General features: G+C 40.6%; 1 protein-coding gene across 1 annotated transcript; it reads left to right on the top strand.

The window, feature by feature from the left end:
• The first annotated feature begins 332 nt into the window (after window positions 1-332).
• Window positions 333-26,868, top strand: trappc10 (trafficking protein particle complex subunit 10). Its single transcript, XM_046053780.1, has 23 exons — window positions 333-507; window positions 5,049-5,130; window positions 5,850-5,985; window positions 13,225-13,424; window positions 13,529-13,724; window positions 13,849-13,960; window positions 14,073-14,320; window positions 14,561-14,707; window positions 15,072-15,186; window positions 15,429-15,505; window positions 15,725-15,816; window positions 17,659-17,799; window positions 18,388-18,497; window positions 18,996-19,528; window positions 19,752-19,893; window positions 20,639-20,797; window positions 21,498-21,727; window positions 22,167-22,267; window positions 22,620-22,743; window positions 23,456-23,620; window positions 23,918-24,098; window positions 24,648-24,842; window positions 26,372-26,868. The coding sequence occupies exons 1-23, from the start codon at window positions 447-449 to the stop codon at window positions 26,617-26,619; spliced, it is 3,795 nt and encodes a 1,264-aa protein (XP_045909736.1). The 5' UTR covers window positions 333-446; the 3' UTR covers window positions 26,620-26,868.

Genomic DNA, 26,868 nt, shown 5'->3' with positions numbered 1-26,868 from the left:
AATATCTAATAATAAAACACTGTCAGGAGCCGTTCTGTATGATAAGTAGCCTACTTTTACTTTTGATTGAAGCCTAGTTGAGATTTTACTGATAAAAGGCATACCTCTGTAGGCTACTTGTAAATGTTTGATAGCTGGGCTTTTATAATGTGTTATTCATACTTTTAGTTAAGTAAATGATCTGAATACGTCTTCCATTAGTGTAAGTAACAAACACTTACAAGCTCACTTCTTTTCACCTCCGAGTAAAACTCTTTATGAAAACACCTGTTATGTGTGTGTAAAACACACGGGTTGGCCCTTTAATGACGCACAGTTTACGCACTTCCCGGAAGTGCAGAGGGGACACAGGCCCCATCGATTCAACACAACTGCATACATAAGCATTTACTACTAATAAAGCTCCGTTTGTATGTCATTTTCATGGAGTACTACCGCTAACACATATGGAGTGTCAAGAGGAAAAGCCGATCATCTACACTATGGAAAACAAGCCGATTGTGACATGTGAGTGTTTATTAAAATGAGACGTTCAGTCTTATTTTTTCTGGTCTTGACAGTTAGCCAGCTAGCTATATTCATTAGCTTGTTTTAGCTAGGCTAGCTGGTACCTATATTAACCAGCTTGTAGACGCTGTGTGCGTGGCGATTTGTGGCTTAATTTCAACTTGTCAATGCTATACTATTTCCATACTTATATATGAAACCGCTGTCTGTCCTCATTGTTCTTCCTGAAAACAGCATATCTCAGCTACTAGGAGCTACCTTGATTAACAGGCCTAGCTAACGATAAAACGTCACGGCTAGTTGCTGCAGTTTTGGGTGATATCCTTGCTGGACATCCACCGTTTCCTCTGTTAGCAGCTCAGGCAGCAGTCTCCACATGATGTTTGGGCATCGGGGTCAGTTTGCCATTCATAAATCTGTTGGAGTCCTAACGTTGAAGAAGCTTTCTTGGAGGGGTTATTTTCAGAGCCGACTGTGGTACTGGGTGTCAGCTTCACCTCACACCGCAGGTTGCCCCATTTTTAGGACACAGTGGTCCAAAGTTGCCCCAGTACAGGGAAATCGGAATATGAAAGGGAAATCAATAGTTAAACAGTGCGATTTGTTGGTAGATTCAAAAGCTTGCCCCAAGAGAGATCCAGGGTGCACCTGGATTTCTTGAGGGGATGCCAGGTGTCCAAACTCACGTGTATACCTCTGAAATAACCCTTGTTACATTTGTGACTTTTGCACTGATGGTTACATTCAGAAATAAGCAACTTCACACATTGTAAAGCAAACATTAGTGATTTATTTGGTACATTTATGACCCGCAAAGATGGCAACAGGACAAGTAAACAGTTATGTTTTCCAGTTGTCAACTTTGTTCGCTCAAGGAATGGTTCAAAGTCTTATTTGCTTTATTGTGGAGGGAATACAATGAGTCAGGAGTGTCTTTGTTAAGATTATGGACATAAAGTAAGGTCTGTTAAAACAAACACCTGTCTGGATTTTCAAACTGTGGCTTATTTCTGAGAGTCCAGTGTAATTATCAATGCAAATTCTTACTGTAAAACTGATAATCACACGAGAGACCCAATACTGGTGTTTGCTTTGCAAGGTTGTATTTGATAGCAGTTTTTGATAGCCTTCGTGAGCATTCGAAGTCTAGTTTAGACTGGAGCCTTAAAACCTTGGAAAGATTAATGACATCAACTAGTGTTAATGCACACTGAATTTTAAACATCTTCCGATTTCAGATCAGTACCACTAAATCACACTGGTTCATGCCAAATAGAAAAGACGACCACATTAGAGTGTTTGCCGTTTGCCATGAATTGTAAGAGTGACCAGTTCAGATTTTGTTACTGTAGTCTACATTTTTGACATGGTCATTAAATGCACACGGGGCAGATCACTTAGATCAATGTTTCCCAAACTTTGGGTCGGGACCCAAAATGGGTCGCAGACCAGTTTTTACTGGGTTGCCAAATGGCAGGTTTTTGCTCTCCCTTCTCTCTAACCTGATTTGCTGTTCACATTCATACAGAATATTTATGTCCGTAGTCACTGTGGATCCTATGATGTCCAAACTAAAGTACAACCTGAAAAACAAACCTGAAAAACAAACAGAACACATAAACAGACTAAATGCTCAGCACGACCTCAGAATGGGACTTGAAAAAACAGAGCCCAGAGTATAGATCAGCTGGTTGAAAACTTTAACCAGCCACATACCTCTCATTAAATTCATGTCAGCATCATTAAAAAAAGACACGTTGGTGTTGATGCTGAGGGATGATGGGTGGGGAAAAGAAAATGAGAGTTGAGACACAGAAAGTAGAACAGACCATTGCTGTTTTTATATAGAAATAAATACATTTCATATACATTTTAAATTCTTGGTTTGTGTCTTTTATCTGTATAAATGTAGGTGATACAGCAATTCATGATTAATTTGTGTAAATGTGGGTCCCAGTGAGACACCAGTTTTCTCTTTTGGGTCTTGAGCTAAAAAAGTTTGGGAACCACTGCCTTAGATCATCAAGTAAAGGTCTCCTCACTGTACTTAGAATAAATTCTGAATCAGCTTGTGGTGCCTTCAGCTGTTATGGTCCTACTCTCTGAAATTCTTTACCACATGAACTAAGGTCTACTACAACAGTGTCTTCTTCTAAAACCATAAAAACATTTAAACTAGGCTATCTTTTTCGCAAGCTTTTAGTTAAGTGTGTTCCGTTTTTATTTGAGTTATTTTTAATGTTTTCTTTTAATAATAATAATTATAGCTTTTTATCTTTTTTTTATCTTGTATATGTTTTATATATGTATTACCTTCTTATCTTATATGTATTTTTTATTTTTATTTTGAAGCACATTAAGTACATTGAGGGGATGCCTGTTGTGCGTATGAAATGTGCTATATAGATAAACTTGGGCATATGGAGCAGTAGTTATGTCATATGCCACATAGCAAAGCTCCACATCCAGTAATGATTTGTATATGTCCAGGTGTTAAACAGTGAGGAGCCAGGCTAATTGATTTACAGTGCAGTCAAACTGTCAGCACAGGGAAATATTTTGGCCCAACTCCAGCACACTGGATTCAGATAGAGCTCACTATGAGGTTTCAGTGCTGATGTTCATCTTGAAGGGTGTCTGAGAGTGTTTACATTAACACTGGCTGAACAGCGTGGGGCTAGTAGTAGTCTTGGGGGTTATTTATGAAAAGGGTTTTTTATGCGGTTCATTGGATGTGACCCACTTCTAGTGTAACTTGAACAAATACCTCAGTCTTACAAGTTCTTGTTTATCAAAACACACACAGCTACCATGCAAAACAATTTAAGCATTTCTGAAATGGGCCACCAGCTGTGAAATTTGAGTCAGTTTATTGCTGAGCTGGACTGGTGATTCTACCAGTCATAGGTGGCAAGGTGACGGGCCTGGTCCACAGTACTGGTGATAATTTGGAAGATGGGCTGACCTCAAAAGTGGATCTGCACAGCTTAGGAATAGGGCTGTACAATCATGGCCAAAATGATAATCACCAATCAACATATTTTTATTGCACTTTCAAATTTAAATAAACAGGCAACTGTTTTCACATCCACAATGTGCTGCATTTGTGCTAATGTACAAATCTTTGCACCAAAATAAGACTGGTCCTTAAAGTGCATCATCTCCTTGAAGCAAAATACAAATAACATTTTACCCGGAAAGTCCACTGAATCTGGCTACTGCAGCGCCATGGTTTTATCCCGTCCTCTGCACAGCATTAACTTTCACTGGAAGTGTCGCATTTCAGGAGCTGAGCACATTGTTGGCTTGTTGTTATTTTGTCATTTTTGTGCTTCTACCTTCTAGTCTACTTACCAGCAATGGCTCTTTGTGACCCGCTTTTGTTCGGTTATCTGCAGGCTGCATATCCCACAGGGAGCATTTCAGAATCAGAGCTTTGTGCCTGCCAGATTTTGCTGACGTGTTTAGATTTTGTTGATTTGGTAATCAGTGCTTGATGTCTGTGCTTCTTCTATGATTAAGTAGATAAATGGTTCTTTTTTGTCTATTTTAACTGTGTTTTTTGTTGATTTATGATCGGGAGTATATGGGAGAGAAAACTGACTGCCAAAGTCACCAGCCAAGGTACTACAATGTAAAAGAAAAGAAAAAACTGAACGTCAGCACCTTAGTCTCATAGTTAGAATTTCACTTTAAAATAGAATATGCTTGAGTGCAGTGCCACAACAAAACTGTTGTTTGATGTTTCCCTGACTTTTTCTGTTTTCTGGCAGTTGAGCCTTTTATAGCTGTTGCTGAAGTGGTGTTCCTTTGGGAATATCAAGAAATTCCTTTTGCATTATCTGATTTAGTTGTTAACATCCTAACTTTGATTGGATCTAAAACGTATTGCTTCATATGCAACCAATAACCCTAAATAAAAATGTGGTGTTCTCGTTAACGACTGTCAATCCTACCTGCAATGGTAAGCATGGATAAGTGTGAGTGTTGAATAAAGATGCTTACGTTGATTTCAGCTCTTAGTGTTTGTATGTGGGTGTTTTAATGGGAATGGATCTTTCAGAACAATTTGAGAAGTACGAGAACCGTGGGGAACCGGTCTTGGTCTTGACTCGGTCTCGCCCTCCCTCGGTCTTAAAGCTGAACGTCAGCACCTTTTAATCTCTTAGTCAGAATTTCACTTTAGAGTGCAGTGCCGCAACAAAACTGTTCCAATACAGAGTATTAGATGTATAGATCTCTCCATTTTGTTCTTAATTGATCTTATTTCTTTTAGTCAGTCAGATTGTTTTTATTTTCAGTTCTTTGACTTTGCACTTTGTAAGGTGTAACTCATTATCATCCATGTCCTTTTACACTGAACCCTTGAGTAGTCAAATTGGAAAGATTTGAGGCACAAAATCAGAGAATGATCTTTTCCCCAGAGTTATTTTTACGAGGACATGAGAATGGGAAGGATCTCAATTTCTCTGTGAGCCTATTGAACGCTTAATTTCTGACCTTATTTTTAAATGCTCTTTGTCCTGCCCCTTTCATCACAGGTGCGGGAGACCAGAGCTTGTTTACGTCTCTTTATACCTCATTGGCCCAACAACTTCCCAGGGAGCCAATGGAGTGGAGGAGGTGAGTACTGGCCTGGTGAATGCATGATAGAAAAACATTTCAAATTTTGTCAGAGAGGTCTATGCTCTTTTTGGATGATGTAGTAAGGGATTTGCTGCTCTTGAACATTTGTCTACTCCCATTAAGGGGGTACGCTTTTGGCACACGTGGTCCAAAATTATGTTCATCACACCTTGCATTTTTGTTATTTTAATAGATTTCCTGTGGTTCTTGCACTGAAAGTTAAAGGGAAGGATGTAATGGTGTAGAAAAAATGGATATTTTACATTCTGGGGCTTATTTCACTTTTCAAATTACAAGTGAGAGTTTGTTCAAAGAAATCATAATACGCTCATCAAACAAGAAATATAAGGACAGATGAATAAAAAATACTCCAAATTATTTCTCAAGTGAGAGTCTGTCTCAAAGAAATGCCTTGTTCTCTCGTTAGGTGAGGGATTTGAAGGACAGTATTAATAAAAAATTAGACCAACTTAAATTTCCTTTTAAACTCTTAAATTAAGCTTCTGAGAAAGCTGCTCATCCAGTGACTGATTCAGGGGTTGGTGGATATATGTATTTTAGAACTTGTGGAATGGAGTTTAAATAAATTTAAAAAGTAGGTTGGCTATAATATAGCAATATAGCCGTATTTTCAGTGATGGGGCAATGAAAATAATATTCATCATAAATACCATATAATTGATCCCTTAAAACTCTCTGCTTTCTTTTCTGTGCAGGACGTACGGCCGTGCACCAAAAATGATCCACCTTGAAGCTAATTTTGTCCAGTTTAAAGAGGAGCTCCTTCCCAAGGAGGGCAACAAGGCTCTTCTCACCTTCCCCTTCCTCCACATTTACTGGACTGACTGCTGTGTGAGTAGCTGAAAACGCACACATACAAACACACACTTACATTAATTTAAATAATAAGAATTGTTGCAGTGTTTATGCAGTTCTCTTCAAGTCTACTTTTTTTCTATTTTATTAAAAGTCATTTTTTACTTAGTTAATCCAAGAGTTCTGATTCACACTTTCCTCTCCATAGCAATGGCGGACGAGGGTCATTGGTATTTTGATCCGTCCACCAAGCTGAAATAAACCTCCAAGAAAGTAAAAATAATTTAAACTGGTGGTTAGAACTGTAGAGAAATTCTTGGATCAGGTCATTTTCTGTTATTTCAGAAGAAGGTTTCAGAAAACTCAGTCTTACATAGCATTGTTTTATTGAATCTTGGCCCAGGAGATTATAGCATCAGCAAACAGAGTGTGAACACAATGCATAGCCAACACCAAATCTGAAGTACCCCTCTAGGTCCATAATATTTATCGCTCTGCAATCCCATAGTGTCTATGCCCTTTCCCCACAAGGTTTTCTTTAACCGGCCTAAATATGAAAAGCCAGTCTGCTGGATGTCAGACTAAAATGCATTATGTAAGTCACGTTGAAATCTGGAGGTCTTAGGCATTGCATTTTAAGTTGAGACAGTGAGTCTGTCAACATATGAGAATGTAAGAAAACAGTTTTGTGTTAGCCTTGAGCCTATAGTGTCTCCCTGTCACCCGAGCTGTCAGGGAGAGGGACTGGGCCAAAGAGCAGTTAGTTTTGGGGTAGTTAGTGAACCTGAGCGTGACCTGTATTTGACTGGTATCTCACCCGAATTAAGCCTGAGAAGTATATTCCCCCACAAGAACATAAACTTGTCGCGCTAACAACTTCTCACTTCTGGGTAGACAACTGGCATTTGATTTGAATTCCGGAGATATGTAAAATTGGCAATTTTTTCAGCTGTAACTGTAACATTTACAAATATATGTAGTAAACACAGTGGTCCAACCTATCTGACATTACTGTTGTGCTAATTTTATGCACTGTTGCTTTGCTAGCATCTTTGATTAACCAAATGTATCCAAAAGTGACAATTCACTTCTCGTCTGACTAGTTTCAGGTTTACTTTCATTTTCTGTTAGTCAATGTGAGATATCAAAGCATAAAGAAAAACATTAAGTATGTTGCCATTAAAAAGTATGTTCTTCCTTGATGCTATTGTAAACAAACATTGTGATTGGGTCCGTACAGAATGGGGAAAACACTTTGTGACTCTTTAAGCAAAGTAAATGTGCTACAAATACTTAACAGATACTGTGTGAATATTTGCCCATCTTCATTTGTTTTCTTTAAATCTAAATAGTAACAAACCATGTTCAGAAATGTCTGTTTACTTAAAGCTGGTTATGCAACATTGGAGAAACCAGCAAGAGACAGCTCACTTAACAGTTTATTAGTTACACCTGATTAGCTAAAACTAATGCAGTCTAATACAACAGCCCTGTCACATTGGGCTCCAAGAAACTCCTTTTTTAGACCAAACAATTAATCGGTTAATCAGAAATCATTAAATACTGCAGTTGATTATCATTTCAGCTCTGTAGCATGATTCAGACAGTTCCCGGTTTTTGTACAACCTGCCAGCCTCTGCAGGGAGAATAATTCAGCAGCACCTACAGATAATTACTGTAATATCTTTATCATTTTATTGCCTTTTTAATTTCTAGAAATCATTCTTTTGTTTTGCTGCAGTGACTCTGTTTCCTCTCGGGCATCAGTGGATTTAATCTAGTGTTCTGCGTCTCACCCCCCCGCCCCTCGACTGCTCAGCCACTCTCTTGCTCTCTGCTGTGTGCGTGCGTGTCCGTTCCGATGCATTCGCCGGCAAGCAGGTATTCAGTACAGACAGCCAATGCCGAAGCTCCACGGTAGCAAGCAGACAGAGACACACTCCCACTCTCACGCACAAACATACCCAAGACCGAGCATCATATCTGGGGTTGCAGGAGTCTCTGCTTCCCTTTGGAGATGATCAGAGCTCCAGAGAGTCAGGCAGGCAGGAGGTATCAGACATAGAGATTTAACCCACCGCAGGAAACTTAGACATTGGGATAAATCTGTCTTGTGCTTCAAGTGTTTCTGGTGAGTATTATTGATGCCTGAATCTTCACTTTAAGGCATGATTAAAATATATAGATGTCGTTTTTTTTTTTTTTTTTTTTTAACGGCTTTGAAGAAACTTTTGCGCCTCAGTTTTGATCTGACAGCTCTCTTATCTGGTCTGGTCTTGGTAAAGCAGAATAGTTCATTTATTTGGATTGTGGTGCAGGATTGCTGACCAGTTCAGGTGCACTTCCAGTTTAAGCCAAGCTGGACTGTTGGGAGTTCTCATCTTTTCTTTGTTGAATTTTACTACAGTCCAGCAGGATGTTAGACTGCAGCTGAGTCTTTGGGAAAGAGAAAGAAATATCAGCTTCCAGAAGACATCGCATTATTCTAACAGCAGTGAAGCGTTTGTTATCGTGACAAAGACACGTTAAAGTAAAAGTTTGGTGATCTTCTATATATATTGTTTCCATGCATAGACTCAAGGCAACAGTGAATGTATCTCCTAACAAGTATTGTGTGTATATTACAGCCTGATACCTATTATTCCTCTGTGCCATAGAGCTTCGTTGTTGTCCAAAAACACACTAATGACCCACACTGTTGCACTGGGTGCAGTGTTTCCCACCTATAGACTTACCTTGGGCAGGCAGCCCAGGTGCATTAGCAGCCAAAGTATATTTGGCAACACATTTTAGCAATTGCAGACTAACACAGAGAGAGAGACGTTACCTGGTATTATGTTAGAAGATGCGGACACGGTGGATATATTACAAGCACAGACCAGGTAAAGCAACAATGACCACACCTATTGGTGCTGATGTCATTCAGTATCATGTTGGTTTCGATCGTTATGATGGGCTACGTCATTAACAAGCCTCCTCCACACTGCTGCTGTGAAAAATGTAAACTATTAGACTGCTGACGAAGACAGTCAACAAAGCAGACACATGCAGGGTGAGAGAAACAGAAAGAAGCTGAGCAAGCCACCGTGTTTGCAGGAACAGACCAGAGGTGAAGGGGAGTGTGTGTGAGAGAGAGAGAGCGTAACACTGAAATAATGTAGAAAATTAAATAGAAAATGGTGAAATAAGAAATAACATACTAGAGAATAAACTGTAGTTTATTTTGATTCAGTCCCACATACGCCGTCTTGCTGCCCCAAATACTCACTAGAGCACAATATGTGGATTCAACCGCTGCTGAAAATAGTCCCCAACAAATGCTCTATTTCCTCCTATTTGTTTGATTAAAACTACAGTGAGAAGCTGTTTTAGAAAATCACAGAACCTTTTTTGTAAACTATATATTTCTGAGGGTTTATTTAAGTTTTATAAGGAACCACGTTGTTGGTTTGGGTCCAAAAATGAGATTTGATGACTTTAGATCAGGCTGGGATTGACAGCATGTCATTCTTCACAGGCACATTTGATACTTTGAGTTGCAGTGCTTTGCAGGCTGCACTAATCCCTACTGGCTCCTGCTTGTGCTGAATCTTAATAAAGATAAGAATAAAGAGCTGGATTTTTGAGGATTGTGGAGAGCAATAGTGCAGCAGCTCCTCACTATAAATGGTTCAAGTGTTAATAAGAGTTATTACCCTGAGGCTGTCAGCCTCATTGACAACTCCACAATTATTTGACCCTGTAGCATTTACATTGACACAGCGTCACTTGGACACTGTAGATTCCACTGTGTTTTACAATCACAAACATTTCGGATAAATGTCAGACTCCAGGCCTGAAGACGTCTGCTGTGTACAGGAACTGCAGTTGTAGGACAACAATGAAAGATGTGATATTTATTATATTTTTTACATCACACCAATGAAACTTCAATTTTGTAATATTATTTCTTTAATATTCTGTGTTTTCAAATTATTGTTTATTCTTATTGTACTTTTGTAGATGTACCTGCACCTTGATTCCATCGTAAATACGATTTTCTTCTTTTTTTCTTTGGACAGGTAGTGAACTTGAAATTACTTAAATTAAAAATATTTCTGAATTTCTAGAATTGTAGAAATCATCATCACATGGAGACCAAACAAAAAACATGTTCTATTGGACATAATTTTATTACCTAAAGTGTATTTACTTTTACTTTTTTTTACTTAGAAAGGTACTAAATTGTAGTTTACCAGTGCCTGCAGTAAAATAAACATCTCAAAAAGCAGAATATGTGGTCACTGTTGGACAGATGTGGCTGAGACAGAAATGCGCTTCCTCCTACAATGTAAAAAATTTAATGAATTTCAGTTTACTTCAACAAGTTCAACTCTGTAATCTCAGATTTCAAAGAGCTAAATGAACCCTTAACATTAAAATATTTGCTGCGCAGTACGTCTCCGCATGCACACACATGCAGCCACTCTGTAATTTCATCAACAATACTGGGAAACATTAATTATTGCACTGTGCATTATCAGACTGTTGCGATAAAAGGGATGTTTTAATTTTTTGCAGCTCACAGCTCTCCCAGAGGCAAACTTCTTGCTCCAGTGGGACAATTAAGGACGGTTGTATTAAATCCTATTCAATTCAACTCTATCCTGCTAGCAGATCAGATGCAAAAACTTGAGTGCTATTGTGCTGACAACCCTAGCCTATCCAGCTAAGTTGGTTACTAGATCCATAACAAAATAATATAATATAATGAATCTCTGTGAACACTTGTTTTGGGTTTCAGGATAGCCTAACACACAGTGCAGATTGATGTGAGATAGTTGCACAAATAATGATTTGATTTGTAGTCGAAACACTTAACGACTCATGACTAATATGCTGCTGCAGTGAGACTGTGGATTAAATTATTGTTTTATGGTCATTCTCGTGAAGCTGCCTGACACCATGAATATAAAGACACATCAATGAGAACACACTGGTTTCACTAACAAATTGATTAACCACAGATAGCGGTGGCAACACAAAGTCTGCTTTTTAATGATGTTTCTATCTGACTTTTTCTACCCAGGAAGTCACAAGAGCAGTGTCTGCAGTGGTGGATAGGCAATGTCTGCTTATCTTCCTTCTAAGAATAGACAAGTGTATATGTGCGTCCTATCTTGGCAAAAATAGGTCCAAGGCAGTTCAGCTTTGCAAGTTATGCAAACTCATATTATGATATATATATATATATATATATATATATATATATAAGTTGTAGAACATCTTGATGAGCTCAGTTTTGTGGAGTGAAAAAGATCAGCTTTGTGTGGATGGCAGTAGAAGAGAAACCATTTTACTTGATACTCTTTTAGGAGCCTGGAATCACCAGCCTAAACTGAACTTGACATTTACTTAGCAAGACTGCTTAGGATAGCAGATGGGAGAAAAACAAGAAGGGAGGCAGGAACCTGCTGCTGCTGACTGAGCAGCTGTTGTGTTTAAGGAAGTGCTGTCATCATCTTGTGACTCATGACATTTCTTAAGGCCTATGCCTCTAGTGTGGGAGTGGTGAACCTGTGTGTGTGTGTGTGTGTGTGCGTGTGTGTGCAGTATGGACACAGTAACATTGGCACCTGTGCAGTATCACAATTCAATACTTGCGATAAAGTTTGTGAAATTTACACCGTTCAGTTTTAGTTGAAGCTGTGTCAGAGGGAATCACCACTTCCATGATAAACTATCTGAAAGGGAAGGAATACCAACAGTTTAATTTGTTTTGTCAGATGTTTTGTTTTGCGAGGTTTGAAAAACAGAAATAATCTGCTTAATTTGCACACAAAAACATTTTAAAATCCAAAACATCAAAGGTTGTGTTGTTTTGTCTGGTAGCACTTCACTACCCAGTTTTACACACCTTGATGTCACAGTCGCAGCAGTAGGGGGTACTTCTTCTCAAAGGGAGAGGGTGTAAATAAAGAGGTAAACTCTGGGATGTAAAAATGTGCAGGTTGTTCTGCTGGAAGAGGTGTAATAAAGCTTAATGGAGATTCAGGAAGATGCCAGTCAAACACAGTCTGTACATGCCCACACAGTCTTAACAGTAGCAGACTGGAAGTGGTACCATATAAAGGCTGCAGCTTCCCCTCCTTTTTTCTTTCTACAAGGAGCGGCAGATACCATATTCAATGCATGACAATATCGCAGTTGGTGAGGAGCGGTGGGCTGCGCAGTATACAAAGTTCACAACAGTGAGCTGTGACCTGAAGATGCTATAAAACCACGGGTCACCAACTAGTAACACAGTAACTGTATTTGTATGTTAATAATGTAAATTACAGGCAATTATTTTAAAACCCTGTTCACATGCAGCTTCTGCACTGACCTGTTTTACTTGTAAATGCAAGCTGCACCAGCCATGGAAGTAAGCATCCACAATCAGCTGACTGGGAACTTGCTAGTCCCAAGATCAGCTCTGTCTGACAGAGGACAGTCAGACAGAGCTGATCAGTCAGTAAAACTGAAAACAACTGTGTCTGTTTTTCATGGGTGTGTACAGTCTTCAGCAAACTATAAAATGATCAAAAAATCAATCCAAACCTTCAGTGACACAAAAAATGCTTCAAAGAAAACACCCCAAAGGTGTTGAGGGCTAAGTAAAGTAATAATATCACATTTATTTGAATGTGTGTGCAATTCATTAGTACAGTCATTAAACCAATCACCAAGATCCAAAAACTATTTGCCAAACTGTAACTAGTTCACTTTCAAAATTTTGTGCCCCACCCCAGGACTTCCTTTCCTCTCCCTGCCAGTCGACACTTGTTACATAACAACTGACTCATCATATCACATCCCACCTCTACTCAGTTCTAGCCAGTTTCAAATAGTACCCTCAACTAGCGTTCATTTACTTCAGTAAATCCCTGTCACATTAATGAGCCTATGTTTAGAAGAAGTTTAGTCATCATAATATGTGAACCTGCTGGCCAGCATTATTTTTGCAGTTTCTCTCCTCCATCTTCTTCATCATCCTCATTCAGTAAAACATGCAAGTCACTTAAAGAAGAAGCATATTTTCCTTTTCCTTCATAATTCAGTCAGAATTTTTATATGACTCTAAATATATCTGATGTTTTTACTCTCCCACGTGCTTTACATGCGGTATTTCTTCAATTTGTATAATTTTCATGGATTAACGTGAGGCAACCCGAGTGAGAGGATGATTTTGCCAGCCTTTCGCTCTAAAGAATAATTAGTTTGCCTGAATAATGAATAAATTTTACTTTATTGTAGGATACAGAAATGTATAAGAGCTCTGTGAAAGAGGACATGATGCGCTGGCAGAACAGCTTGCGGGCTCATGGATCAGCAGACTGGGTCATCATCGTTGTGGAGACCAGCGATACTAAGAAAAAGAACAAGACCAACATCCTGCCTCGATCATCCATCGTGGACAAGATCCGCAGTGACTTTTGCAACAAGCAGAATGACAGGTGAGGACACTACTTCCCTGTAAATAAGCTGATTTAGGTGAACTAAATCAGCTGAATATAAGAAGCTATGTTGAGTATAAAAAGGTGATCTCTCTTTGACACAGGTGTGTGGTGCTGTCTGATCCCCTGAAGGACTCGTCTCGGTCTCAGGAATCGTGGAATTCCTTGCTGCTCAAGCTGCGAACCCTCCTCCTCATGTCCTTCACTAAGAACCTGGGACGCTTCGAAGACGACATGCGTACGCTCCGAGAGAAACGCACACAGCCAGGCTGGAGCTTCTGTGAATACTTCATGGTCCAGGTACCTAGAAAAAGAACATCCATGTGGACTTTGGATTGTCTGCAAGTAAAGAGATGTAGTAGAGATCACTTTTACTACAGATTATACTTAACTGTCTCACATGTGACTCTGTGTGATTGTGCAGGAGGAGCTGGCCTTTGTTTTTGAGATGCTGCAGCAGTTTGAAGATGCTTTGGTCCAGTATGATGAACTAGATGCTCTTTTTACCCAATATGTCCTAAACTTCGGAGCTGGAGGTAAGGAACTTACTCCTAAGTACTGTAAGTATTGTTTTCAATATGGCAGTTCTATGAGCATTTTCTGACCTTCAAGTCAGCTTTTATCTAACTAGTATGTTTCTGTCCACAGATACAGCTAACTGGCTCGGCTCATTCTGCGCCCCAGTGCGTAGCTGGAGCGGCTTGCTTCTTCGGCGACCCATTGACATGGAGAAGAGGGATGGAATCCAGCGTGGGGAGGCCAGCCTGTTAGATCTGAGGAGCTACCTGTTCTCCCGCCAGTGCACCTTACTCATCTTCCTCCTGAGGCCCTGGGAGGTCACCCAGAGAGCCCTGGAGCTGCTGCACAACTGTGTCCAGGAGCTACGCCTGCTGGAGGTAAACCGACTCCTACAGTGCCATTTTTTGTGTACTTTATACAGGCAAAATACTAAAATGTAAGCTCTTCAAACTCTGGCTTGAACAAGTTACATAAGTTCATCTCTTTGAAAATGTTTGGACCTGATTGGACGAGGAGTTATCAAATAATTTGAAGTCATCATTATCCATACTGTGACAGATGCCGACAAACCTACATTGAAAACTGAACTGAAACTGTCGTCATTGTGTTCTTATCAGGTGTCAGTGTTGGAGGGAGCTCTTGACTGCTGGGTGTTTCTGAGCTGCTTGGAGGTGCTGCACAGGATTGAGGGCTGTTGTGATCAGGCCCAGTTAGCCGCAAACTGTTCCCATACTGTCGGGCTGTGGGCTTACGCGACTGACAAGGTAACAAAAAGAACTAAATCACGTAGCTTTGGCTTTGATCACTTGTGTAACTTCCACATTGTGTCACAATACCAGTTTGATTTGAAACAGGCATTGATAGAAAGGAGCTCTCACTACAAATTTAAACATTTTTGATTGTCTTCACTCATTTTCTGTCACCCTCAAGCTGTTAACGTATAATTTGTATGCATTTTTCGACTGTGCAAATCACTTCTTTGTCCATTTCAGTTTGTTCAAGTTAGAGCACTAGAAAACGATTAATGAATTTATATGGTCATGAAGTTAAATAGCGAGCAGTTTTTCCAAATAGTTTTCTCAAATAAAAATCTCTTTTTTTTTTTTTTTTCCTATCTGCCTTCTCCAGCTGAAGTCCCTGGGTGAACTCTGTGGCCTGGTGTCAGAGAAGGAACCCACATCTGAGGACTTGAACAGGACTGTGGACCTGCTGGCCGGACTGGGGGATGAGAGGCCTGAGACTGGTGAGTTTTCAGACTGATCATTGGCTGAAAACATCAGCAGTGCAAAACTGTACAGCACCAATTCCACATTTTTATCAAACATATACGTTATAGTCAACATACATTGTTTTTTGGATTGGAAATTGGCTGTATTTTAAAATATTTTGTTACCATGTTTTTGTGTCTAAGTGATTAATGGGACTCTTATTTGAAAGACAATAAATAACTGTCTGTGCTTTGTTTTAATTTTCCCTCCTCCACAGTCAACAGTTTGCAGAGCCCTTACAAAAAGCTGAAAGAAGCCTTGTCATCAGTGGAAGCTTTTGAAAGGCACTATCTTGTAAGTCAATTTTTTTCCACAGCTTGATGTTGTATTCCAGTTGTTTGCAAAGCAGGAAGTTAAAACACATTCTCTAAATTCCTGTCCCAAATTTTAAATATTTCTGATGTAATCTCCTGGAAACCTCAGTGCAAGCCGCTCATTTGATTATCTTTCCCCTCTCTTCTTCTCTTCCCTCTGACCCTCTTCCTTCACCTTGTCGGCCACTTCTTGCATCAGGAACTCTCTCATGCTGCTATGGAGATGTACAGGGCTATCGGCCGGCTGAGGTCTGCCAGACTGGTGGGGAAAAGCCTGGCTGAGTTCTACATGTAAGGAAGCCTGCTAGTTCCACTGGGGTACACAGGGGATTCAAAATTGTCTAAAAGGCCCTGCACATCTACAGAGTTATTCTGGCTGATTAGGCCTCTTCTCCAGAACTGTCAGTCAGCCACTGCTTGTAAACACCCACACACTCCTGCGGAGAAGTATAATCGGGCAGAATAAATGAAAACACTAATGTGGTACGATGGGTGTGACAGGGTTTTGAAATGAATGTGAAGCCATAAAAGTGCAGTTGAAAGTAACATTTCGGACACGTTTGTTAGAGCTCTGACTAATCATGCAGTGACAGGTTTCTTTTTGCTATGTAGACTTGCTGTAGATTGAAGTGGCTTTAAAGAGTAATCAGACTCTAATCAGAAGTGAGGTGCAGCTCTGCTATTGGTCAATGTTTGATGATGCAAAATGTCACTCATACAGATCACCTGATGCCAATGAATAGTTCATTATTCTATAATATGAGTAGAGATGAGCTTTTAAATATGTTTGAAATTGCATTTACCTTTACGTTAGTTAATAAAGAGTAAAGTATAGGATTTGTGTATTGTTAATGACAGGGCAGTGTCAGAAATACAGTATCTCACAAAAGTGAATACACCCGTCACATCTTTTCATGTGACAACACGGAATAAATGACACTTTGCTACAATGTAAAATAGTGAGTGTTCAGCTTGTATAACAGTGTAAATCTGCTGTCCTTTCAAAATAACACACCGCACAGCAATTAATGTCTAAACCACTGGCAACAAAAGTGAGTATACCCCTAAGTGAAAATGTCCAAATTGGGCCCAAAGTGTCAATATTTTGTGTGGCCAGCATTATTTTCCAGCACTGCCTTAACCCTCTTGGGCTTGGAGTTCACCAGAGCTTCACAGGTTGCCACTGTAGTCCTCTTCCACTCCTCCATGATGACATCATGGAGCTGGTGGATGTTAGAGACCTTGTGCTCCTCCACCTTACGTTTTGAGGATGCTCTATAGGGTTTAGGTCTGGAGACATGCTTGGTCAGTCCATCACCTTTACCCTCAAGTTCTTTAGCAAGGCAGCGGTCGTCTTGTAGGTGTGTTTGGGGTCGTTATCATGTTGGAATACTTCCCTGCGGCCCAGTCTCCGAAGGGAGGGGATCATGCTCTGCTTCAGGATGTCACAGTACAAGTTGGCATTCATGGTTCCCTCAATGAACTGTAGCTCCCCACTTGCCATGAGGTGCCATGTTGAACTTCCAGTGACCAGTATGAGGGAGTGTGAGAGCGATAACACCACATTTAACACACCTGCTCCCCATTCACACCTGAGACCTTGTAACACTAATGAGTCATGACATCAGGGAGGGAAAATGGCTACTTAGACCCAATTTGGACATTTTTCATTTAGGTCTAGTCCACACATACACGGGTATTTTTATAACCGGAGTTTTTCCTCCTTCATTTAAAAAAAATCTCTGTCTATATAAAAACGCAAAAAAATCGACAACACTGCAACCGGCGTTTCTGAAAATCCTCATCCTGGCAGTAGTTTTCCAAAATGTCCGGTTTTAGTGACCTGATGGACGAACGGCCAAACCGCATAGAAAAAGTCACAGTTTTGAAAAAAGCTGTGTTTGTGTAGAGCCTAAGGGGTGTACTCACTCACTATTTAACATCATAGCAAAGTGTCATTTCTTCAGTGTTGTCACATGAAAAGATATAATCAAATATTTACAAAAATGTGAGGGGTGTACTCACTTTTGTGAGATACTGTAAATGGATGATACAGACAAAATAAATGATCTCTGCTTCTATAGATATGAAAAACGGGGCAATATGTTTGTGTGTTTGCGTGTGTATTATTAGGAGGAAGGGGGACCCTGAGCGGGCAGAAACCTTCTTACAGGAAGCTCTGAAGTCATATGTTTCGGAGGGATGGAGCCTCCCTGTCACTCACACCAGGAAACAGATTGCTGAGTGTCAGAAGCTGCTGGGCAGAACTGAAGAGTATCCTTCAAATCACCAGCCAGTAGTGCCAAGATAAAATTGTAAGAGGAAATAACCCTCCCACATGCAGCGTGACTGGTGTTGTTTTCACATGGTGAGTTTGTGTGTGTCGTCATGGCAAAATGTGATCCCGGAGACCTACCTACTGTAGCTGGCACTACCATAGAAGCGGTAGTGAGTACTTTGCCAGGTGCTTGTATGTCTGTGGGCAGATTTTGTCAGCGTGATAGTGTCACAACCGTGCAAGATGCAGTCACAAAACTTTACGGGTGTGTAGCTGAGATCAAAATGAACCAGATCAAAGATGGTGCAGACAAATAAAAGCTAATTTATTTCTTGCCAATTATGACACATTCTATGTTTATTACTAACCGTGTTTAATGTTACATTCCTTGTATCCAACCAGGGAATATTTCAGCAAAACGCACATATGTCAAAACTAATGTAGGTTAAATGTTGTCCCTGCGAGGACATGTAGGCATTTTGAATAATGTGCCATCTTTTCTGTCAGGATTTAAGTAGGCTGGCCCATTGGTGATACATTGGTGATACGGTGTAGTGTTTGGTTTCCTTTACAACCCACTGCAGCTACCTGCAAACCAGTGCCTTGTTGGCTGGTGATGTGAATCTAACCACAGAGGAGAGGAAGCACTTTTGTCAAGAAATCCTGACCTTTGCCGGCAACACTGGAGATCAGTGTAAGTGATCATTCATTACTGGTACGAGTTTACCTTTACAACACAATACTTAAAGGAAAAGAAAACCGTCTTTATATACTGTGTTCTGTATCATCATTCTGTGATGTTCAGTGCTTTCTAAGGGTCATTAAGTTTATTGTGTGTTCCTTCTGCTTCCATTTCTATTTCTACTTCAGCTGACAATATCTGAGACAATGCTTTTAAAAAACCTGAGTACAACTTGTTGCTTTCATTCAATAGTGGAACATGACATATAAAGCTACATAGCCAACTTATTCAGTTGGTTGGGCTTTAGTGAGGGAGGGATGTTAAACTGTTGGCCAGTCGAATGTTGGAGTTTCCCCATTGGTCGTTGCTCTGTCAACTAACTGGTGCGGACAGTCTTCACTTAGGAGCACATTGACCATACATGGTCCAGCTCTAGTCTTGTTCTTGTAGTCATAAACTGCAAAAAAAAACTATTTCAGTAACACCAAATGTAATTTTCTTTCTCCACAGCTCACAAGGTGACTCTCAGCATGGGTGTTTTTTCCCAACTCACACGGCTACAGTTCCGTCCAGCCACAGCCTCTGTGCACTCTGGAGCCGTCCTGCAGGTGGAGCTTACTCTGCAGTGTTTTATGCCCGTGTCAGTACGCATACAGCAACTAGCTGCTAGCATTCACTTTGATCTTGAGCGTGGAGGGACTAATGGAAGGTCTAAGGGAGCTCAGAGACAAACAAACCCAGGGACTATAGAGTTTAACCAGGGTAACTCGGTAGCAGGTCCCACTTCCTCTTCAGCTGCTGGTCCCTCTTTAGAGCTAGACGAGATTCAGGACAGGAGTCCTTCGGACAATTCTCTCAACTCCACAGGCGTGGTGTGTAAAAACACTCATCTGGTCATGCGTTGTCATGACAGCAACTCGCCGCCGGACACGCCCAACTGTGTCAGCCCTCCTGCTGTTGCCATGAAGGAAGGAGCACAGATGCTAAAGGTGCAGGATGTAACGTTGGAGCCTGGGAACAACAGCATCATGTTCACAGCACCAGTGAGAGACACTTTGCTTCTGCCTTAAATGAAAAAAACTAAAATTTGCCCTTTTGAAATGGTAAAGTAGTTCATTGGTGTTTCACCTGACGGTGGTCGGAAATGTATATGTTGATAGTTTTTTATTACATGTTTGTCACTCTCCCTCTCTCTCAACCCTTTGCTCAGTTCATAAAACTCACCTCTTATTTTCTTGCTTTCCATCTTTTTTTTTTTCTCTGTAGAGTGGACAACCAGGTACTTACACGTTGCGTCAGCTGTACGCCACGGTGGGTCAGGTGCAGTTTGTGCTGCCTCATATCTACCCATCGGTCCAGTATGAAGTGTATTCTCAGGAGCCCCAACTCACTGTGGAGCCTCTCTCAGGTCAGATTTTTGAATAAATCTGAGGTTGTGGTATTGGTTGCAATTTTCCAGCTTGTACATTGTGAAGTTAATTTCATGAAACACTAAAATGACACATTTTTACTCAACCACATTGATTTCTCCTGACAATTAGACATTCTAAAAATGTGTTATTATAAATCACTTGCAATGCTTACATTAGAAGCTGCGCTCGTAGATTTCTTTATTAAATAAACCAAAACATGACACACAAGCCCCGAAGCTTCTTCGGTTTACCAGAATAAGTTAGTTAAGCTCATGTACCAGCTCTTTCTTTTCTGTGAAAGCCTCAGTGGCTTGCGTTTTGTATTTTACATAATTATGCAGGGCTGAATCTCGATCAGCTGCCATTTAATTGTTTGTGATATCACTTGCAAAAGCTGTGAGGGTAAAATAATGTGATATTTGATGCTTCTCTGATTTGTGACTACAGTTCCAACTTTCTTCATCATGCATGAAATTTAGTATTGGGGTAGTTCAGGAGGTATTTTACCTACTGATTAATACACAAAATTACAGTCTGTTTATTTTTAGCAATAGATTTAGATTTGAAAAAATGTCTGGTTTTAATGACAGTGATAAATTGTGCTTCTGCATATTACTGAGCACAGTGAATATTTATGAAATCAAGTTTCACCTGAGCTTGCATCAGACATTTATAATTATATATAAACAGTACAGCCTGGTGGTGTGGTTGCGCTCAATGTGGCTGTGTTTGTCTTTTCAGAGCCACTGTTGGCTGGGCTGCCTCAGATGGTGAAGTTCACTCTGTTGACGGGTCACTACGCTGTGAAGAAAGGAGATGCCTTGCAGCTCAGCAACACAGACACCATGCCCATCCTGCCCTCCGCCAGCTGCACCGCCCGCATCACTAACCCTGCAGCAGGTCGGTACACATTTTAAAGGCTTAAATTTAACCAATTGCATTTAAGTAAAGAGGATTCAAATATTTTAAGGGATTATCTTTGACACCTAAATTAAATTTATCTTGCTAGTTTTTTTTAGTATAGTGTTTTGGGCTTTCCTGACAAGTCATCTCTCCGCTATCGTTCTTTCCCTATCTGAAGGCTTGGTTCTGCACGTGACCATGTGTAAAAACCATGTTCGAAATCTGGTTGTACACTGACATGGCAATAAAAATTTCTTCACCATAAATCTACCTTTCCCAGCTGTTTTTCTCTTAATCAAGCCATGCTTCTTATGTATATGTTTATAAAAACCTGACCACAACCAGGTATTTGCGTGCCTATTAATAGGGTTGCATGCATCCGATATTAGATATCGGCCCGATACTGACTCAAAAAGCTGGATTCAACTCAATAACGTGTACTACGCGATGCATCAGCAGTTTGCCATATCTGAAAAGCCAATGTTGTGTCAAGTAGCACCGCAAAATATAACACATGTAGCTTATTAATTTTACACCAGTATGGGGACGGCACTCGCCATTGGCCGATACTGAAAGCCCTGGTATTGGTATCGGTATCAGGACTGAAAAAGTCGGAGCACCGCATGCATACTTACACAGTGACTTACAAAGCTTTCATGTTCTCACGCCTACTTTTCTGTCCCCGTCCTGTGTTCAGAGTTGGTGGGTGAAAGCGTCCTGTCCATCCAGTCGTCTGAGAAAGTGACCAGCATCAGCTTGCCCCCCACCCCTCCATACCACACTCTGGAGTTCCAGCTGGAGGTTCTGTGTGTCATCCCGTCTGGGTCCGACCGGCCCGCCAATGAGAGGCTGACCAACGGGGAGGTTCGCCACCGACCGCGCAGCTACAGTCACCCAGACACGCCCATGACCGCCGTCGACCAGAGGGTGAGGCCTTCTAACAAACATACACTTTTCAAAGAGTGAGATGAGTTGCAGCTTATGTGGAGGAAATACTGATGGCGGCATGTCCCATTTCTGTTGGCGCTGCTCAACTAGGATTTGTAGTTGAAAATGTAAATTGTACATTTTTTAAAGCCGCAACATTAGTTGATTAGTCAGACAGAAAATGAATTGCTAATTATTTTAATAATCAGTTCATTGTTTAAGTAATTGTTCAAGCAAAAATACAAAAAATGTGATATTTCAAGGTTCTCGATTATAAGGATTTTACATTAGAGTAAATAGAATATTTTTGGGTTTGGAACTGTTGGTGGGACAAAACAAGACATTTGAAGAAGGGCTTTCGGGTATTGTAACCGGTATGTTTTGTCACATGATACTTAAAGACATTCGATAGTGAACTCTCACTGGTGTATGTCCACAGATGTCCATCGACTGTCCATGGTCGATCTACTCCACGCTGCTTGCCCTCACCTTCTACATCCCCTTCAAAACCAAACACTCACTGCTTTCTGCTGGTAGCAGGTGAGCCTCCGTTCTCATAGAAATTCCTAAAAATATCTCATTTACATTTAAAGTTAAATTTTGTGATCTCATCATAGTTAGGAAAATATGAAAGTGAAACTCAAAAATGACGCCACTGAAAGTCTTACCTAACCGTGTTCACAAGATGTTGCCATTTTGTTTTGTTGAACCAACTTTTTCATCCGTGGGAGCCTTTAGGAAATGTGCACATTTCCACATACAGTCCTCAAAATAAAAGTTAGTTTAGTTACATTATTTAATATTAACATAGCATTATTAACCATTGCACTCCCCAACACCCCCTAACTCCCTCATACATGTCTGACCTGCAACGTTTGACTTGACCCTACAGGAAGTACATCCAGGTGTGTGTGCAAAATGTGTCAGATGTGAACTTCACGCTGGCTGAAGTGAAGTTGACAGAGAAGCAGCATGCATCACTGGAGCTGCAGTCCCTCAACACTAAAACACAACAGGTGAGCTGAAATAAGTAAATACAGAAACTCACTCGATTGCTTCCAGTATTTGAAAAAAAATGGTTTAGTGTTTGTAAAAATCATACATTTAATAATATTTATGGTTAATATGGGGAAATATTATATGATATTATATATATATATTATTATTAGCATACATATGAAATAGCATCTTATTTCCCTTAGTTTCAGCCTTCCACCGAAAGGAAGCTGAGCCTGAAGATCAGGCTCTTGATTTACCAGTTGATCTACTGTATGTTGCAACTCTGGGTAGTTACAGAAATAAGGAATGTGTTTACAAGCAACCAAAGTGAGTTTTCTTAGCAGAGGGAGAGGGTGAAGAGCTCGGCTATCCAGTGGGATCTTAAAGTGGCCAACTCATCAGGATGCCTCCAGAATTGACAAATACCAAGCAGAGTAAAAGTATCTAATCAGCCATACTCTTTACAATGTGATGGCAGTTCTATATCTACATTTTGTAAGAAACAGGAGGAAGGGGTTTTACAGTAGATCAATTGCTTCGGTTAAAGTTTGGGTATTTTTTATTTTTTTTAAACAGTCTGAAAACATTAATGTGGACGGAGCCACGTTTGTCATATAAACAGCATATTCAACATGATACACGAGTGAGGACACTGGCTCACAATATATGTCTATGTGTTTAAGCCATTATTATATTTATGAATGGTATGTCTTTTGTGTGCATGTATAGCTTTTGTGCAGTAAGCACAGCTTGTTCTGCTTGTGGGAGGTGCGGTGGAAGGACGACCTGCCCTCCTGTCTCCAGTGTGTTTTCTCTGCCAACTTCTCTCCTCTCAAGCAAGACATCTCTACCTTCAAACCCTTCCACTACCAGTTCCAGCTCGAGAGAGTCACTGTAAGTCCACTTCAACATTTATTTTGTTCCTTTGAGTTTGATAAATGAAGCTGCAATTGTGTTGTCAGCAGCTTAATCATATAGATCTTTTTGATACATCTAGACAGGCAAATAAAACATCTCTTTAGCAAGGCACAGCTGTTCATGTTATGTTGTGCAGGAGAAACTGGTTAATGTTACAAATGGTATGATAAAGATAATGTATGAAAACATGCATATACTTATAATTGTGAGTTGTAGATTATCTAAGCACTCATACAACTTTAAGAGTTTCCCACCACTGTTTGATGTTGTCAGACATTGTACAGCGTGAGAGCTGAGATCTCACCTCCTGCTGGCGAGCAGCACTGCCGCTCTGGTCTCCTCTGTGGGCTGGAGGTGTGTATAACACGGCTGACTGAGCCTGCAGAGGGAGAGATGGGAGAGGACAGCAAGACCGACACCGATGGCCTCAAAACCACCAAACTCATGTATGAAGGTATGTCTGGAGAACGACTTATCATCTGAGTTTTCGAAAAAGACAGATAAACAAAATCTGAGATTAATTAATATATTAATAAAATAATTAAAAGCGGAGGGAATGGAGATTATAGTGGCACTGAAAAACAAAATATTAATTGGTCTTTTATCCAGGAAAATGTTAGTGTTTTGTGAATAAAAAGATTTTATCTGCAAAACATCACTTTAAGCTCTTGTAATTTGTGATACAGATGTAATGATTATTGTGTGAACCACATACTTTACCATTTTGAGACAAAAAAGCCTAAAAACCTGTTTAAACAAATTTTCCAATGAAGAAGCCCAACATTTGTAAGTTTAGCTTCGCCCACGTGTTTGATTTCTTTTGATAAGCCCTTAGTTCTTATTTCAGTGTTTCATTGTATCTGACATTTAATAGACTAAATATTTAGCAGTTAAATGAAAAACAATATTGATAGGCTATTGTTGTGTAGAATTGTGTCAAACTCTTGGACAGAATCAGTTCTCTGTGACCTCAGCTCATGTGTCAGTCTGTGTGCGTCCACAGTGGCTGACAGCAGCAGCAACTGGGCGGTGTGCGGGAAGAGCTCAGGGCTGGTCGTGATGCCTATGACGGCCGACGCCACCCACAAGGTGCAGATCGAGGTGATGCCTCTCTTTGCGGGACACCTGCCCTTCCCCAAGATCAAAGTGCTGAAGTACCTGCCTCACACCGCAGCTGTGGCCATTCAACCAGACCCTGGTGAGACCTGCAGCTTGTACTACGAAGGGAGTTCAACCTACTCAGAGTTAACTCGGGGTTATCAGGCAAACTCAGGGTTGACAAACTCTGACCGCCTACACTGGAGTTCAACGGTACTACGAAGGTCGATAAGATGTTGGTTAGTTGAGTCCGTGTTACCCGGTATTAACTTAATTGGAGTTGGTGCGCGTTCGCATAAAAGGGGCGTGTTCGGCCGTGCAGGCAGAGTTTTTTTCGCAACGGTGCATGCTCCGTATTTCTCCAGAGGAATGCACATTGGTAGTATCAGGAAATTATGAATGTAAAGACGCACGTTAACAGCTAAATCTAATATCGTGGCGGCCGACAAAGCCAGGGAGGCTTTTTGGCATCGCATTGCGCAAATTTGTAGCCTAATTATCTTCACAGTGTTGTTATTGTAGTTGAAATCTCTATGTATTTTATGGGCTCTTCTTTTATGTGTAATATGATTAAGATGTAAAGGTACAACTGCACATAAGGTCCATTGTAATAGGAAAAAAGGAGCAAGCGGAGAGGGGTAATAATCCGAGACAGAATTTAATTTCCAAGATGAATCTACAAGTAAAAAACTTGAATATTCTCTGATATTATAGTCACACATTTATGAGAGAAACTTCACTTTGCAAGGCTGCAACATCACACACACGCCATGTATTACGCATGCATTGGAAAGTTATATTAAACTTTGCAATTGGATTTAGCCTTGAGGAAATACTCCTGAGTTTAGCTCACAATCACTATCATGCACCTTAGAGACTTTGCCTTGGATTCGGCGTATTCAGAAGAAAACACCAGAGTGATTTTTTTTATGACATTAATTTCAGGGAATTTCCAATTTTTCTTCTTGTAAATTTCACACTTTTATCTAGGATTTTTTTTTTTCTCGGTTATTAACCCCGACCCTGGCTCCCTATTATTTGGACACGTAAAATAATCTATCTAAATATGTGAAAACACTTAATTGATAATTCAATTATAGACTACAGATGGGCTACATCTAAGAAACTATCCCATTAATTAATTAAGATTCCTCTCTAAACTCCCCTGAGGCTGCAGGGTTCGCTGTGTGAACGTTATGCTGTTGTCATTTCAACCGCAGTGGAACAAATCAGGAAGAAATCTAAACATATTTTATTAAGTGGTGTGTTATAATATCCTACTTCTCATTGTTAACACTGAGTACAGATGTGGTGTGTAGTCCACGTGCAGGGTAACCTCGTGATAATCAAAAACAAAACCTGCGCGGAGCGGTTTAGAGATGCAGCGTAAATTGCCGTGGCAACAGACCTCGGGTAACACCTATCCACCTTAGTACGGGTTAACTGGGAAGTTACACCCGACGTAACGAAGTTACTCCCGAAGTTACCTGGATAAGCCAGTTACTCCGCTTCGTTAATGGCCAAATCTAGAAAGAGCCAGGATGTAAAACTAAAAATGAAAAACAACAGAATTATATTTTCATTATAGCAAATGGTTTATCATCTTAGTTTCTTTCTTGCCATCCTCAGACAGCTGTGTGGAGAACGACAGCCTGTCCCTGCTGGACAAGACGCTGGACGACCAGGGGGACACGGCGAGCATCCGCAGCCGGGGCAGCGTGCACTCTGTGGGCAGCGGCGACCAGCAGCAGAAGGGCTTGGCAATGCCGCGTCTGGAGCCCTTCTGCCCCGGACAGGTGTTCAACCACAGTCATACGCGGCAGGTCCTAGTGCTGCCCTCCACTGACGACCACATTATGGAGGTCAACGTTACATGACCCTGGTGGCGAGACCGCCTGCCCCCTTCTTAGAGAACTGAACCCAGGCCCTGGATGGACCCCGCTGAGCTTTTTCTCTGGGGCCGATCGGATTAATGAGTCCATGTCGTAGACCTCTGCAGGTTGCCGGTATAGACTCACCCCTAAGCATGAAACGTTCACATCACTGGAGACATTTCAGACTAGACGCAGTGAAGAGCCAATGACATCTGCTGATACAATTTAAATAAAAAAAATTTCTTTGCCATA

The sequence above is a fragment of the Micropterus dolomieu genome, linkage group LG07 (genome assembly GCF_021292245.1).
Source record: "Micropterus dolomieu isolate WLL.071019.BEF.003 ecotype Adirondacks linkage group LG07, ASM2129224v1, whole genome shotgun sequence".
NCBI lineage: Eukaryota > Metazoa > Chordata > Actinopteri > Centrarchiformes > Centrarchidae > Micropterus > Micropterus dolomieu.
The sequence above is the reverse complement of the archived record's forward strand: the minus strand, read 5'-3'. Positions and strand labels throughout refer to the sequence as shown.

What these genes read in the sequence shown, in the direction of transcription:
- trappc10 (XM_046053780.1), top strand. Translation starts at nt 447, where the DNA reads ATGGAGTGTCAAGAGGAAAAGCCGATCATCTACACTATGGAAAACAAG. An exon ending in CTGCTGGGCAGAACTGAAGA is followed by an intron (nt 17,800 to 18,387) that starts GTATCCTTCAAA and finishes AACCCACTGCAG; the next exon opens with CTACCTGCAAACCAGTGCCT. An exon ending in TGACCGCCGTCGACCAGAGG is followed by an intron (nt 21,728 to 22,166) that starts GTGAGGCCTTCT and finishes GTATGTCCACAG; the next exon opens with ATGTCCATCGACTGTCCATG.